Source organism: Entelurus aequoreus, linkage group LG07 (genome assembly GCF_033978785.1).
Source record: "Entelurus aequoreus isolate RoL-2023_Sb linkage group LG07, RoL_Eaeq_v1.1, whole genome shotgun sequence".
Taxonomy (NCBI): domain Eukaryota; kingdom Metazoa; phylum Chordata; class Actinopteri; order Syngnathiformes; family Syngnathidae; genus Entelurus; species Entelurus aequoreus.
In genome coordinates, this window is record NC_084737.1 from 79,835,422 (window position 1) to 79,853,096 (window position 17,675).

General features: G+C 37.9%; 1 protein-coding gene across 1 annotated transcript in view; it reads left to right on the plus strand.

The window, feature by feature from the left end:
* The window catches only part of LOC133654305 (probable G-protein coupled receptor 153), a 73,709-nt gene that overhangs the window by 30,650 nt on the left and 25,384 nt on the right, over window positions 1-17,675 (plus strand). The window contains exon 4 of the mRNA XM_062054595.1: window positions 8,473-8,902. Within this exon, the coding sequence (XP_061910579.1) occupies window positions 8,473-8,902 (430 nt within the window). The remainder of the gene's footprint in view (window positions 1-8,472; window positions 8,903-17,675) is intronic.

Below are 17,675 nucleotides of genomic sequence, written 5' to 3' on the forward strand. Positions count from 1 at the left end.
GGCCTTCAGCTTCATTTGGCTACAAGTGATATCACAAAGTGACGCTGAATAATAAAAATGACATTCACATTATCAGACAGCTTGACGTTGCAATGACACCATTTTGGTCTCTCAAGACATCTTCTGTTCACACATCCAGTTGATGCCGACATGCTATTTTTGCCAGAGATGCATCAGTGCTGCATTAAGATTCCTTAGTAAACAGTAGGCATTTGTTTTGTTTGTACGGCTTTTCTTTGTGAGTTATTTTGAGAAGTAGCATGTTGCTCTTATATAATTATTAATACATTATTTGTGCAGCTGCATGACAGCTCAAAGCACTCCTCAAACATCTTTGCTACAGTGCAGCCCATCTGTTCATGATTCTGATTAAAATTCTCTTTTTGTGGTCAGCAGCAGCACTAGCAAACTACTACTACCTCAAATTACTTTTTGCCAAATGCAAACGGGCTTGTCGTGTGTTGATGTACGCAGATAGTGCAGTGACACACAGCGAGAATCGGGTTGTCTCACTCTTGCTCTGATGCAGAGAAACTAAGAATGACGCTCCTTCCCGAGGCACCTTGCTTTTTACGGTTGTGCAAGGCTCAAATGTGCCACTTATAAGACTCACACGGTGACAATGACATTAGTGAGATCTGACACAAGAGATGAAGAGGTAATAATTTATCAATAGTTTTGCTATTGCGGTTGTAGTTTGTGGCGTTGAAATGCACTGCATCTTGCTTAAGGCTCTTTGTGTATGGAGAAAAATGTGTCCCTTTGTATGCAACCAAAAAAACACAAGACATTTGCAAACAAAAAAATATTTGCAAACAAAAATAATATTTGCAAACCAAAAAATGGATTGGAAATTTAAAAAAAAAAAAAAAAAGGTTGCAAATCTTTCTTTTTTTGGTTACAAATAGTTTTCTGTTTAAGAAAAAAACTTTGGGCAAGGACTTCTCGGAACGATTCAACATCAATTCACAAACAGGGTTTGTAATAGAAAATATTGCATTTTGAAACAAATTTGTCTATTAGAAACAACTTAAACATGAATAATGGGTTCCAGCCTCCACAAAAATTCATATTTTAGTAAAAGTTTGTACAATTTTAACTAGGGTTGTACGGTGTACAGGTGGCTGTACTGCCTCTGTAAAATACATGTACTTTTGTTTTTGTTTTTTACGGACATGACGGCGTGCCGTGGTCACGTAGTTACATTGCTAGTAATACGATTATGTTAGTCAAAGCACATGCACAGAGCACTTACAAGCAGACACAGTGTAGAGACAGAAGAGGTCGAATTAACGTATTTTTGAAGTGTTGAAGCTATAAAAACTGAAGCGGCGTTCTGCAAGCAGTGCTTTAAAACATAGCTGGCTAGCGGCTAATGTCCAGTCACAATCGGTAGTGTTTACTTCTAAATCACTAATCCTCGCCTCCATGGCGACGAATAAACTACATTTCTTACGAGTATCATCACTGAATGATGAGGAATAGCTAAACATGCTTCACTACACACCGTACGAGGATACAATAGCTAACCGCTAACAGCAAGCTAGCTGAATGTTAGCGGTTTGTTTACTCATGTAAACAAAAGGGTGGATCTCTAGATCCATCAACTGTAACAATACCAAGTACAAGAGCCATATATAATCGATACTACAATGATAACATCGATACTTTTACTAACACAAAATCTTTTGTAATTATTTATAAATTAAAGAAATGTGTCCCTGGACACAGAAGAGCTTTAATTATGCCAATGTATGACCCTTTAACTACGTGGTATTGGATTGATACCAAAATGTGTAGTATCACCCAAAACTTATGTCAAGTATCCAAACAGAAGAATAATTGCATATTACATTTTAATAGAAGTGTAGATAAAAATGTCAAAACAGAAAGTACTCAGATCCATCCATCCATCCATTTTCCTACCGCTTGTCCCTCATAATTTTGACAAGAGAATGGGAAATGACACAATATGTTAGTGCATACTGTACGTCAGAAGCCAAATTAGAAGCCTTTTTAACCCATTTTCTTACTTAATACTAAAAGAGAAGTTGTCTAGTATGTTTACTATCTTATTTAATGCCAAAATTGTTATTTTATTGCAATAAAAAACACATTTTTAATGTATCATAAGATATTCTGGTAAAATAAACCCAATAATGACATTTTACTGTGGTCCCCTTAATTTTAAAAAGTATCGAAAAATATCGAAATACATATCATTACCAAAATATTTATTTTTATTTTTATTTTATTTATTTATTTATTTTTTTTTCATTACCAAAATATTGGTATCGGGACAATCCTACTTTGAACACAATATAAAGCGTTGTACAGTACTATATATCAAAGAAACATAACAAGGGGGTGATTGATCAACTTTTTACATATTAACAAAGTCAAAACAAAAACTTGCTGAGCTGTCCTCATTTCAGCCACCCTGCTGACACACACGCATACTCACTAGCCCTGTGGTGCACTCATAGTCGGAAATCACAAAACTCCTTAACAGCCAGGTTTCTACAATGATTAGGAATAGAAAATAAAATCCACTTTACCTTGTTGTTTAATCTTTTTGTCTTCTGCGGAAGAAAGGAAGAAGAGGAAGGGGGCATTGTCGACAACGCTGCGGATACTTCCTGAATGTTTCAAACCACACATCGGCGTGGCTCAGATGGTAGAGCGACGGGCCATAAACTTGAGGGTTTCTGGTTTGAATCCAGCTTCTGCCACCCTAGTCACTGCTTTTGTGTCATTGGGCAAGACATTTCACCCACCTTGCTCCCAGTCCCACCCACACTGGTTTAAATGTAGCTTAAATGTAGATAATGAGTTTCTCAATGTAAAGTGCTTTGAGTCACTAGAGAAAAAGCGCTATAATATGATATAATTCACTTCACTTCACTTCATACCGCTTGTCCATGACTTTTTTTTTAACTCATATTGAGCTAGCAAAACTAGAAAAATGCTGCAAAAGGACTAAAAAAATGGTGTTAGCACCAGCACTATGCTGACTGAATGGCAAGATTAAAGTTGAGTAGGAACTAAAGAAGGATTTTTAACCACAAAATGTTTATGTTAAAATGTTGTTTTTATTTCAAATCCTTGTTTTTGTTTGCAATTTTTGTTTGGTTGCAAATCTATTTTTGTTTGCATGCATAAAAAGACATATATCTCCATGTTTTGTAATATTATGGTTGCCTTTTTTGGTAAAAAAACAGAAAGCTTTTTGGTTTAAAGATATTTTAATTGCTTTTTCAACATTATAGTTAGTTTTACTCATGGTAACACACGTGTACTACATTAAATATGGCTTTTAGTATGTAATAAGTACTTGCTACAATGTGGTTAGCCAGAAACCATAGGTGGGGATTATGTGGAAGAATGACCCAAGTATGAATGACAGATGTCTCAAACTAGGTCACAGAAACACAAACACAGCCTAAACACTCCGAGCACCAGGATGTGCTGATGTCATTGTTATCTGTTCTGTTCCTAAATTTTCAGGTACGTTCTGTGGGACTCTGTGATAATCAGAATCAGAATCAGAAATACTTTAATAATCCCAGAGGGGGAATTAAGATTTTCAGCCAATCCCATTAAAACTCAGACAAACATTACAGAGAGACAGAACAGGATCGCTGACGGGTCTGCCAACTTCCGGCACCCCTTACAAAAAAGGTGAGAAACAGGTAAACGCTGGGGAGGAGCTTGGGGGGTAAGAAAAAAAAAATCAGTCTAAGCCTGGGCCCCATCGAGAGGGGGTCCAGACTGAGGCCAAGGAAAAAACCTCATAGCCATAGCACACATAAACATGTGTGTAAGAAGGAAACATCAAAGAACACAAAAGACATTAAATACATTAAAAGAGCAGAGCTGATGCAACCAGCCACTTCTACACACAGCCACAAAAGTAAAACAACAACAACAATAACAAAAAAATATATATACCGTATATACACTGTAGTGGCCTCTGCGGTGTTCCACGCCATCGTCTGCTGGGGTGGAGGGAGCATGGCCAGACAAAACAACCAATAGAGCCGACTCCACCCTCGGCCACCCACCAACTCTAGTCCAGTGTCCAGTCCGCATGGATGAGCGAGGATACGTCCAAGGAGACTGAGGTGTCCGATACCTGCTCATTCAGCCAAGACACTGTGAAGCTTGTTAATACACAAGCTTGTTAATAGACACATACTATCATAGCTCAGGGATGTGATCCTAGGATATGCCTGGTAACCGACATCATTGTTTTCTGATTCAAACTTTTTCCAACACTTCTTTCTCAACGCCAAGCTGTGTCTGAGTGAAGTATGTTATATTCTACAATTGGAAGTCTTTCTGTCAGTGTATTTTGCATTTTACAATGCTTTAGGCAAAAATACTTCCATGTAAAAGCTGTTCATGTTCCACGTGCCCTGCTGAGCTAGCATGGCCGCCTTGTCTCTGACATTAACGCGCACTGAAGGCCTAAATAATAAATTCCAACCTTGTAGTTGGGCCGCAATTCTCCCTCTCTCATTTCTCCCCCCTCCCCTCTTTGCAACGTTCATTCATTCAGGCAATAGATTCAAGCTGCTTAGTGATGCGATCTCGCTGCTATAGGAACCTGAGGCATATTGAGGAAAGGACTAGCATTATTGCTCACAGTGACAACAAGACCTCCTTGTCTTTGCACAAAGCTGCAGAGGCTACTGCTGCCCTTCATTCTGTGTCTGTGCATGTCAGACTAATCCCTTACAATTGGATTAAGACATGCAGATAACAATATTTTGATTTTTTCGGGGAGAGGTATTTGTAAATCTTGATGTCATAGTCGTAATCCTTTTTTTCTGAGGATTATAAGGAAATGAATTGTGTTCCAGTTATTGTGCAGGAACTGTTCTGACAGCTGTAAACGCAAAATAATTCATGATATTTCATTTCATATGACATCACCCACTTAAGTTTGGTACACACACAAGGATTTTCTAAATCTTAAGAGATTTTTTTATCTGCTACAGATTCCAGACATAAAGACAAAAAAAATCAGGCATGTTAGGATTTTTATGTGTTTGTGCCTTTGTGGTACAATAATATCAACTCAGCACAGCACACACATGACGATTCTGTCCCACCACAAAGCCAGGCTCTGGTCCTCGAAGCCCAAAATCTTGCGTGAACAAACATGATCTAACAGAGTGAACGTATCGATCTAAGTATTGATAAAGTGGGTATAGGTATTGGATCGATACTACTGTAGCGTGGTGGATAGGAGTGGGAATTGATAAGATTTTTCCGGTTCCGATTCCACTTTTGATTCTGCTTAATAGGGCTGGGCGGTATACCGGTATTATAGTTAACCGGTATATTTTAGAAAGCGGTATATATTTGAGACAATACCGCCATACCGGTATCTTTTGATGTGCCTTTGTTACAGTTGTTTGCTCTTTTATGCACCTGAAAGGCGAAGCACAGGGCACCCTCTTTGGCTCACCTGTGCTTACACCCAACCCTTGCCTGTTTCAATCAATCAATCAATCAATCAATCAATCAATCAATCAATCAATCAATCAATCAATCAATCAATCAATCAATCAATCAATCAATCAATCAATCAATCAAAGTTTATTTATACAGCCCTTAATCACAAGTATTTCAAAGGGCTGCACAAGCCACAACGACATCCTAGGCTCAGATCCCACATCACGGCAAGAAAAAAACTCAACCCAATGGGCACAATGAGAAAACTCGGAGGGCAACGCAGATGTGGGGACTCCCCTGTGTGCGACCAGTGCAATGGATGTCGAGTGGATCTAGTTAATAGTGAGAGAGTCCAGTCCATAGTGGGGCCAGCAGGGGAGCCTCTTGAGTGGAGACTAGTCAGCAGCGCAGAGACGTCCCCAACTGATGCACAGATGAGTGGTCCACTTTGGAACAGCTAGCGCGTCATCTGTGGTCACCTGATAACCTCTCCATGCAGGAGAGGGGGGCAGAGCAGAAAAGAGACAGCAGATCAACTGGTCTAAAAGGGGGGTCTATTTAAAGGCTAGCGTATACAAATTAGTTTTAAGATGGGACTTAAATGCTTCTACTGAGGTAGCATCTCTAACTGTTACCGGGAGGGTATTCCAGAGTACTGGAGCCCGAATAGAAAACGCTCTAGAGCCCGCAGACTTTTTTTAGGCTCTGGGAATCACTAATAAGTCGTAGTTCGTAGAATGCAGATTTCTGGTCGGGACATATGGTACAATACAATCAGCAAGATAGGATGGAGCTAGACCGTTAAGTATTTTATACGTAAGTAGTAAAACCTTAAAGTCGCATTTTAAGTGCACAGGAAGCCAGTGCAGGTGAGCCAGTATAGGCGTAATATAATCAAACTTACTTGTTCTTGTCAAAAGTCTAGCAGCCGCATTTTGTACCAACTGTAATATTTTAATGCTAGACATAGGGAGACCTGAAAATAACACGTTACAGTCATCGAGACGAGAAGTAAGAAACGCATGAATAATGATCTCAACGCGACATTCATTTATAGTTATTACATACTATGAGTTCGAATGTTTCAGCTTGTTGCTCAAATGTCCTCCTCCTGATGAAATAGCAACCTTGCAGTTATTACATGTAGCGCTGTTGCGATCTTTTCTTGTAAAATGTAGCCAAACTTTGAAGTGTTTACGCGGCATGGGAGCCATGTAGATGTCTGACGTCAATATGAACGTCATTGCCACCCATCAAAATCATTGTTAGAAAAAAAATATATATACACTGATAACCGGTTCTGAACAAGAACCGATTTTCGATTCTTTGGGCAGCTCACGAATCGATTACGATTACGATTCAGGAGCTACAATTCAAGTAAAATTTGATTATTGTTGCATCTTTAACTTATGTATATTGATGCAGTTTTACATTTCTTTTCATTTCACTAAATAAGCGCTTATCACTTGCAACTTTTAAAAACTGTGCATTTGTAATAAGAAACAGTTGAATTAATTCCCACATTTATTAACATAATGGAAATGTGTGTAAAACAGGAACATTAGAGCCCTAAAATAAAGGAGCTGGTCAGATCAGCCAAAATTTAGAACTCTCTGCATTACTTCAGTGACAATAAATAAACCGATTATAGCTTATTGACAGTTACGAATCGATTTTATAATCGTCCATGTCCGAATTGCGATGCATCTAAAAATCGATTATTTCCCCCACCACTAATTCCCATCCCGAGTGGTGGGATTGATACTCTTTGTTGTAGTTTCTCTTTAATTTGGGGACTTTGACAAACTCATTCCTTTTGAGCTCATGTCGTCATCAAGACAGTACAGGATGACGAAGTATTGGTTGTGCGTGCACCACTGATGTACAGACGAACAGAACCGCTAAGACGAGTTGAGTTGATCAACAGCACCTCTGCTGGTTGAAGTCAAGTACTGCACTCCGTTTTGCCTGACACGGTTAATCAACAATTGTGTCCTCTCTTGCCAGAGTCTGTGCTTTTTTTCTTTTCTTACAAACGAGGACAGTGAAGTTTTCCTGCAGTTGTTAGTAATAATAATGATAATAATAATAATAAAAGAACCATCCATTACTACCTGTTCTTCTTTCAGGTGGATATTATGTGTGCCATCGCCAGAGGACACAAACACATTTGGCAGAGTGCTGGACTGTAACAATTACTTGTAGATGTGAGGACCATCCAGTCCGTCTGCACAGATATAGACCAAAATGACAAATAGGCCATAGGAGGGCAAAGGTAATTTTTTGCCATCAGCCAAGTACACTCTCTTCATTCAGCTGCAGTTTCAATGATGGCTTCTTTTAACTTGTTTTCCCACACGCTACAAGGGAGACATTTGATTTGCTTCAAAGTGTTTTACCTCTATGACAGAGATCTGTCTGCAACCTCTTAGAGGTCTCTCCTCATGAGTAAACGGCACTTGTACTTCTTTGTTTCTTCATGTGACCATTTTAGTCATATACTATTCAACTTTTGAAAAAAAATGCTTAATTCCAGCCAAAATAATAACACACAATTAGTATTTATTGAAATATTCATGGAATGCAGGTCTTGTTGTGAATTTAGTTGTTGAGATGTACTGCAATAATAAATAATTAATACAAGTTATTAATGATGCGTTGTCTGTTATACTTTATATTTTAGTCGACAAAATTTACTGTAATTTTAGTCGACTAAGTAAGTATTTATTATTTTTTTAAACCAATTATTAATTTTAGTTAATAATAACAATTCCATTCATTAGATATTATTGCCCTTTAAGAGTAAAATGCATATAAAATGTATGAGTCATTGACCCTTGGCCTGCTTTCGTGTCCTTTCGGGGAAGTGTTTTCATCAACATTTGGGGTTGTTGTTGTTGTCACGTCTAATGTATGATCCCAAGTCCCTGAGCTATTGAAGTAATTGTTGTTATTAGCAAATGGCCATCTTGAGTGCTTCTATGCTAAAATGTGTGTTTGTGCTTCCAGGCTGAGCAACACTAAGAAGCAGGCGGTGCACACAGTGATGGGCATCTGGATGGTCTCCTTCATCCTGTCCACACTTCCAGCTGTGGGCTGGCACGACACCTTTAACCGCTTCTACACCTCTGACTGCCGATTCATCGTGACAGAGATTGGCTTGGGGTTTGGGGTTTGCTTCCTGCTCTTGATTGGCGGTAGCGTGACCATGGGTGTGATCTGCATCGGCATTGCTCTCTTCCAGACCTTCTCCATTCAAGCAGGCCACAAAGCGGACAAGAACAAATTCAACGTCCCCACCATCGTGGTGGAAGACGCCCAGGGCAAGCGTAGATCCTCCATTGATGGGTCGGAACCTCTTAAGACGTCACTGCAGATCACTTATCTGATCAGTGGCATCGTCTTCATCTACGACTTCCTGACTGGCTTCCCCATACTGGTGAGTTCTCAGCTTAAACATGACAAACTGCCAAGTTACACCAGTGCGTATAACTGTGTGTAGTTTCCATAACAAAGGTGACAGTTTGGAATATACAGTGAAAGTTAAAACGCTGACCATTAAACAACCCATAGGGTGTAATATGGGAATTATTGTGCTCCAGTCACTGTCCCTAAACATCCAATAACTCTACAGGAATGTTTAAAGTAAACTTTCTGAACTGCTATACAAGTGTAATAAAAGGTAACCACTCTGTAATAAAACAACATCAAACTACAATAAAGAAAAACTACTCACCATTTGAATAGCGAGGTAGAGTTATGACAAGTTAAAGTCACAGGCAGTCCCATCATAATGTATTTATGAGCAAATGTGAACAGTTAGCACCAAATCTAAATGAATGTACTGGTAATGTTGGATTTACAAGTAAAAAAAAACTTATAACACGTGCTCACAAAGCTGGAATGTCACAAGAATTGCCAAGGTCTTATACACACAGTTGGAAATTCAGATTTTTTGTAATATTTATTAGGAATTGAATATATATAAAATATATTTTAGACGTTTTTGAGGCATTTTTTTTTGTTTACAGACAATTGTTTTTATTTTTAATGTTTAAGGTTCCCCTGTAAATGATTCATGTTTAAATGTAGATTTTGGTACATTTCTATATTTTAAAATTTTATTCCACGTTCATTGTGACCAAAATTACCACGGGTATAAATAACTAAAATCACAATATTGTTGAATGTGCTCAAAAAGTGCTTATACGTGATATAATTAATATATATATATATATATATATATATATATATATATATATATATATATATATATATATATATATATATATATATATATATATATATATATATACGTATATATATATATATATATATATATATATATATATATATTATTTTTTTATTTTTTTATTATTTTTTTTTAAATTTAATTTTATTTAATTTTGTTTTATTTTATTTAAAAAAAAAAAAAAAAAAAAAATATATATATATATATATATATATTTTTTTTTTAAATTTTTTTTTAATTTATTAATTTTTTTAAAATTTAATTTTATTTAATTTTGTTTTATTTTATTTATTGTATTTTTTAAAAAAAATATTAGTTTATTGGATTTTTGACATATAGTCTCTTAATACAATTAAATACGTGTAAAATGTATTTTTTTCTCCCCCAAACAAGTAACCCACAACAATTATATATAAATAGAATAAAATAAAAAACATGCATCATTCAAATAAGTGCAGGCAAATATTGACATGAAGCCACAGACAACTGCACTCCTGAATGTCGCCAACACAGTGCAGCAATACACAAAAGCAGACAAAAGGCTAATCAATTATTTACCTATCTTACTTTTCGATCGGGGTTAAATTTGAGATCAGTCTCTCTTACATATTTTAGTAAACCACCCCATACTTCCTGAAACTTCACAGAACAACCGTTTAATGTCAGCCTAATTTTTTCCAATATAAGGAAATAAAGTATATCTCTAATGGCAGGGAGGTGCTGTTGCCTTCCACGTTAATACAGTGAGTTTTCTAGCCAACAAAGTAGTGAATGCTACGAAGTTCTCTTTGGATTTAATAGTCCACTTAGAGGATTTGGTTCAATATTTTCGCCAATTACCGTATTTTTTGGACCATAGGGCGCACAGGATTAAAAGGCGCACTGCCGATGAGCGGGTTTATTCAGGTCTATTTTCATACAAAAGGCGCACCGGATTATAAGGCGCATTGAAGGGGTCATATTATGATTTCTTTCTAAATTTAAAACACTATCTTGTGGTCCACATAATATGTGATGGTGGTTCTTTGGTGAAAGTGTTGCATAGATTATGTTTTACAGACCATTTTCAAGTAGCTTTCTGAGCGTCTCTTCAGGATGCGCCGCTTGGTGGGCGGTCTTATTTACGTGGCTCAACTTCGACAGCGTCTTCCCCCCGTCATCTTTGTTGTAGCGGTGTAGCGTGCAAGGACGAGAGTGGAAGAAGTGTCAAAAGATGGAGCTAACTGTTTTAATGACATTCAGACTTTACTTAAATCAATAAAAGAGCAGCATCTTCTCTTCCGTGGCTCAATAATGCAACATAAAGGCCGGAAATGTGTCCCGTTAAAAACGTTTGACTGAAACCCTCTAATAACTAAAGTTCCGTGGGTGAATTATGTAAATCTGCTACAGTTTTTAGCGCTTTGATAGCTAGTCGACTGACAGATATAAGTAAGAACTTTACGCTACTTTATATTTGAAATGGCAACAGCGGAAGATGAATGCCACATAAGAAGGTAGAGAAAAAGAAGAAGCTTATCGACTGCGGCGTTGGCACAGACTACAATGGCGAAATTTTCAGTACTTATGCAGATCCCAAATACCGATCAGCACGTACCAGAAGGTAAGAAAAGTTGGTTTTGCATAATATTGAGAAACAAAATGCCAGATAATGTCTGCTAATAGGTGCCATTTTGCAGTCCTTATACACACACCATAATAATACTCGTATGTTTAATGCGCCAACAATCCATCAAACGGTGCGGCTTCATAGCTTTCCGAAGTCGTACTAAAAACATTTCCACAGATTTTTGAGCGCCGTGTGTAGTGTTCTATATTCTTAATGGAACATTTAAAGTTTTGGTGTTGTTTACTGGCGTCATCTTGCAGTCAACTCGTATCTCTTATGTGTGACTGCCATCTACTGATCACACTTATCATTACACCATGTACCAGACAAAATAGCTTCGAGGTCGGTAGGCACAACCATTATGCCGTACATTAGGCGCACCGGGTTACAAGGTGCACTGTTGATTTCTGAGAAAATTAAAGGATTTTAAGTGCGCTTCATAGTCCGAAAAATACGGTACTAAAGACAAAGTATTACAAATTCAGTCCAATAACTGCACAGAGATGGGCAAAACCAAAACATATGTATTAAGTTAGGTGGAGACTGTTGACACCGATCACATAATACAGAACACGATGGTATCTTTTAACCAAGCTTTATTTGTAAAATAATAAATATACCTCAACATATTGGGGTTGTTGTTATTTTAGTCTTTATATATGTTTATCTTCTTCCGTTTTAATTTGTAAAGGCTTTTCTTACCTATTGGTACCTACTTATGTGCATTTGGGATCTGCATAAGTCCTGAAAATTCGAAATCAAAGCGTGGAGGCATTGCGGAGATATTTATAAAACAATCTTGCCTTCCAATCTACTTCCCCCAAACGATTCTTTTGAACATCGTTAGCAGATAATCCATATACGGCATAAATCTAGCTAGATTGCCTTGCTCGTGTCCACCATGTTTAGTTTAGACAACAAAATGCCCATTATTTGACTCGAAGAAGGAAAATGCTGTTGTTGGTTGTGTTACCCAACTATTCAAACCTCAAGTCTCATCTGAAGAAGTAAGAAGTGCCAGTCTAACTTTTTTGTTTTGCGGCGATGTGCCTTCAACTTTGAAGAAGTCGCTCCGAGTGTGTGCCAAAGAGAGTCTGACGGTAGCTGCTTCACCCACAAACTTTCACAAAAAGATAGACTATCCCAAAAACTACTTTTAATGGCGAGCCCGCTGACTGATCTATGGCAATGAAGGAGAAAGATGAAGTAATAACGATAGGTTAGAAATGTGTGAATGAAGCGTGAGCAATGTTAGCTCGAGTTGTTGTGTAGCTAGCTTATCCTTCTACTGTAAAACAATAGCATTATTGTCCTCTGGCAATATATCAGAATGATATTCCTAAAAACTACTTTTAATTGGATCAGTGCCTACTGTGTTTGGCAAGGTTCGAGTAAGTTATATAATCCGTTCGTACGTTAGCGAAGTAGGTAAGCTTTTTATTGTCAATCTACACATGTATATGTCCAGTATCTAGCATTAGAAAGTTAAACTTGGTAAAAGTTTAACCTTAGAGAGTGTGTATAGTTCCAGACCTGTATGTCAGCCAGGGTTCCTTCATAAGTGCCGACAACAAACCACTCTGGGATGTTGTGTTGTGGTAAAAGTCACTCAAAACAGAGGGCTGGTGGCGGTCACCAATGTCCATAGTGCACAATAAAAGCAAGAAAGCTAAAAATGAAATACAAATAAAAGCTGACGGGCGGGGGCGAAGGCTAATCGGTGTGAGGGGGTGTGGTGAGGAGAGGTTCAATTGCATCTAACAACTCTGCCTCTCAAAACAAGCTGTTTTAAAAGGCAGCAAAAAAGTGACTTCAAAATAGGTCTGTAAAACGAAATCTATGCATTTTTTCACCAAAAAAACACCATCAGATGTTATGTAGACCAGAAAGAAGTGATTTACATGTAAAAAAAAAAAAAAAATCATGATATGACCATGTTCTCCCCGTGTTTGCATGGGTTCTCTCCGGGTACTCCGGCTTCCTCCCACCTCCAAAGACATGCACCTGGGGATAGGTTGACTGGCAACACTAAATTGACCCTCGTGTGTGAATGTGAGTGTGAATGTTGTCTGTCTATCTGTGTTGGCCCTGCGATGAGGTGGCGACTTGTCCAGGGTGCAGCTGAGATAGGCTCCAGCACACCGAACGGGACAAGCGGTAGAAAATGGATAGATGACTACTTTAATGATCAAGACAAAACGGGGGTTGCACGCTTCACCTCCTGTTTATGTTTGTGTGTGTTCAGTGTAAAAATCTTCACAACCACCACTATGTTCTCAGCATAACATATGGCCTGATCTACTAAGCTCCAAATTAAAAGTGCTAAATAGCATATGCAAACAATAAAATTGTGTGTACTATTAGTGGGTGTGTTGCGAGTGATCTCCTAAGACATAATTGGTAACAAGTACAAAAGTGGTGCAGACCTGTTTAAATGAGCATTGTGCATGTATGCCGACTGTCACAATAGAGCCACTAATTTCCTCTACATTTAGAGCATCATATGGTCCAACTTGTGGTGTTTTGTTATGTTGTTGACATGCAGCACACAAATAAAATATGTATCACTTTTTCAATGCAAAACTGAAGCGGAACGACATAACTTATTTTTACCACACTAAAGGTGCACTCTGGGTGTCATGCCCTGTCACTCTAGGTCACGGTTTGTGTTTGTTGTGGTTTTTCCATGTTTAAGTCTGTTTCGGTTATTTCCTTGGTTTATTTTTAGTTGCCAGGTATGCTGATCTTTCTACACACCAGTTTCTGTTCGGTGATTAGTGTTTGGTAATGGTAAACAATTGTACTGTAATGAGGAATACAAGTTTATATCCTTTAAAATGGTTACTTGCATTACTATGATATTTTGTGATTACATTACATTATAAACACTGTATAGTTTTATAGATTATTTAGTCAGTTTAAGAGCATCATGTGGACAAAAACTCTTAAGTCTTTCTGCATAAGGCCAAATATTTTTTTAAGTAAATTATTGCATATTGTTCTAATGTGGGGCACCTTGAGACAAGAATATGTTGATTGGAATTCACACTTACACCTTCACTCGTTAGTTTCGCAGTTTTATGCATTTGTATGTATGAAATATAAAAATCGCAAATCGAATCACAATCGGACTTTTGTAGAGGAAAGGGCATCCGGTACACTGTGGGGAAATATGAGAAGCTACTTGACAAACCATCACCCGGAAAATATATTTAAAGCCAGCAAAGCTAAACATAAATGTTTGAGTTAATTACATTATTAAAAGATAAATTGTCAGATATTTGCTTGGAACAGTAGATGTTGCACTTGAAAATTCATGTTTGTAGTAATAAATATGATTAAAACATTTAAGCATATGTTTGTGTTTAATTACACTAAGTGTGTTTATCCTAAACCTTCCTGCCACTTCATTTTACACACTATGCCATTTTTACCAAGTCTTTTTTGGGGGGGAAATTCCATAACAATATTGTACTGTGGCCTTAATACCATCATAATATTGTCCGGTGACATTTTGAAATCGTTACATCCCTATTTAATACGCACAAACCTTTGGTAGATCAGGCCTGTAGTTGCTCAAACAAGTTTAGAGTTTAGATTGACGTTTATAATGTGTAAAAATGTTTGTGTTTTGTATTCCAATTAGCATTTAAGCTAGCTTGTGATTAGCACGCTAGCTGCTTCTCCAGGAAATGAGAAATGAAAAGTATCAACATGAGTTTTTCAAAGTGCAGTAATCAATCGCGGTTGTAAGAAAATTTAAAGTAGTAATATTAACCGCCGATATTGTATTTTCCGGACTATAAGGTGCACTTAAAATCCTTTTTTTTTCTCAAAACTCGACAGTGCCCCTTATAACCTGGTGCGCTTAATGTACAGAATAATTTTGGTTGAGCATACCCACCTCGAAGCTATTTTATTTGGTACATTGTGTAATGATAAGTGTGACCAGTAGATGGAAGTCAAACATAAGAGATACGTGGAGACTGCACTATGATGTTGTTTACTTGGTGTCAAGTAAACAACACCAACATTTTAAATGTTCCATTGAAAATATAGAACATTACACACGGCGCTTAAAAATCTATCAAAATGTTTTAGTACGACTTTGGTAAGCTATGAAGCCGCACCGCTTGAAGGATTGTCGGCGCATTAAACATACGAGTATTAATATTATTGTGTGTATAAGGTAAGACATATTATCTGGCGTTTTGTTTTGCAATATTATTCAAAAGCAACTTTTATTACTTTCTGGTACCTGCTGATGTGTATTGGAGGTCTGCATAAGTCCTGAAAAATTGTGCGCGTCCGCACCGACGCCGTAGTCGATAATCTTCTTCTTTTTCTCTATCTTCTTGTTATGAGACATTCATCCTCCGCTGTTGACATTTCTAATATAAAGTAGTGTAAAGTTCTTACTTATATCTGCCAGTAAACTCGCCATGAAGACGCTAAAACATACCGGCATAGTGAGTTTACATTATTCACCCAAGGAACTTTAGTTATTAGAGTTCCGGTCGGACGTTTTTTCACGGGACACTTTTCCGGTGTTGTTGTTTCCGGATGAGGCGATGCTGCTCCATTATTGATTTAAGTAAAGTCTGAATGTCATTAAAACAGTTAGCGCCATCTTTTGACACTTCTTCCACTCCCGTCCTTGCACGCTACACCGCTACAGCAAAGATGACGGAGAAAAGACGCTGCCGAAGGTGAGCCACGTATATAAGACCGCCCACGGCGCATCCGGAAGCGACTGTCAGAAAGCGGCTTGAAGATGATCTGTAAAACATAATCTATGCCAGGGGTCCCCAACCACCGGGCCACGGCCCGGTACCTGTCCGTGGATCGATTGGTACCGGGCCGCACAAGAAATAAAAAAATTTTAATTAAAAAAAATAAAATTCAATCAACATAAAAAACAAAAGATACACTTACAATTAGTGCACCAACCCAAAAAACCTCCCTCCCCCATTTACACTCATTCACACTCATTCACACAAAAGGGTTGTTTCTTTCTGTTATTAATATTTCTGGTTCCTACATTATATATCAATATAGATCAATACAGTCTGGGACAAATTTTCAAGCGTTGACCAGTCCGCAGTTACAAAAAGGTTGGGGACCACTGATGTGACCACAAGGAAGTGTTTTCAATTTGGATAAAAATATAATAATATGACTCCTTTAATGCGCCCTTATATATGAAAACAGATCAAAAATAGCCCATTCATCTGCTGTGAGCCTTATAATCCGGTGCGCCCTAAGGTCCGGAAAATACGGTAATTTTACCGCAGTTTATCATTAACACCGGTAATTATTTTTTACGTTTTGGAGCAACAAACTTATAAGCAAGGGCCATAAATGTTCATAATCACACATCTTTATCTCTTTATTGCTCATTTTGGAGGCTGTCGACCATGTGCAGGCTTGCTTGGCATGACATGAAACAGGCCCGCTGGAGGTAAACATTCAACACACTTAGAAACCATGCCATGCTGCTTTATTATTTACATCAACCTAAATGCTTTTCTTCCTCCACATCTGAAAGTAGGCCAGGCTCAGTGATTATAGATGATGCCTGTATTTTTCCAGCAAGTCACAATATATAAAGAGAGTGGGGGGTCTACTGAATCTATCAAGCACGTTTAGAGCAAGGGTCATCTCCCCTCTCTTATCTGGAATAACAAGGGTGTCACTTAACTCAAAAATCCTTCAAGATCATCATGCTTGAATGAAGCTCTTCTAGCCTGTCGCCATTTGGTTTGCAAATTCAAGCCTCAGGGCCTCATTCATTTTTCACATTGTGTTTCCAGGCCGAATCGAGAGCTCCTAGAGAGCTTTAAGCTTTTCAGCAAGAATGCTCCTGTACTTGATTGAACTGTTTGCATTCCGACTTGGTGTTATTAAATTGTGTAAGACGAGATGTCTGTACCATTACCACATTCATGCATTAGCTCACGGTGAAGCCATCTGTTTAAAGTCATCCAAACAAACTTTTTCCTGATGGAGTTGTGTACACCCCAGGCAAGTTACAGACATGGCTGCACTAATGCACTGATACAAAATAAGTAGTACTTCTTGCAGTTGAAGGATGTTCAACATTACCAAGAAAGAACATGTGGTCTGGGTTACATTAGCACGATGAATTTCAAAAGCCTCCCTCAAGAATTGTATTAGCAAATGTTCAGTGAGGCCATTGTCACACTTTGCAGGCTTTGGCTTTTATAGCGATCTTTAATTATTCCCTCAAGTCATGCTTCTCGTCTTTTTGCCGCATGCCAATAACTGCACCCTGGGAGCTGGGCGATAACAATTCCTTCTCCAAATAGCCAAACTTTCAAACGCTTTCTC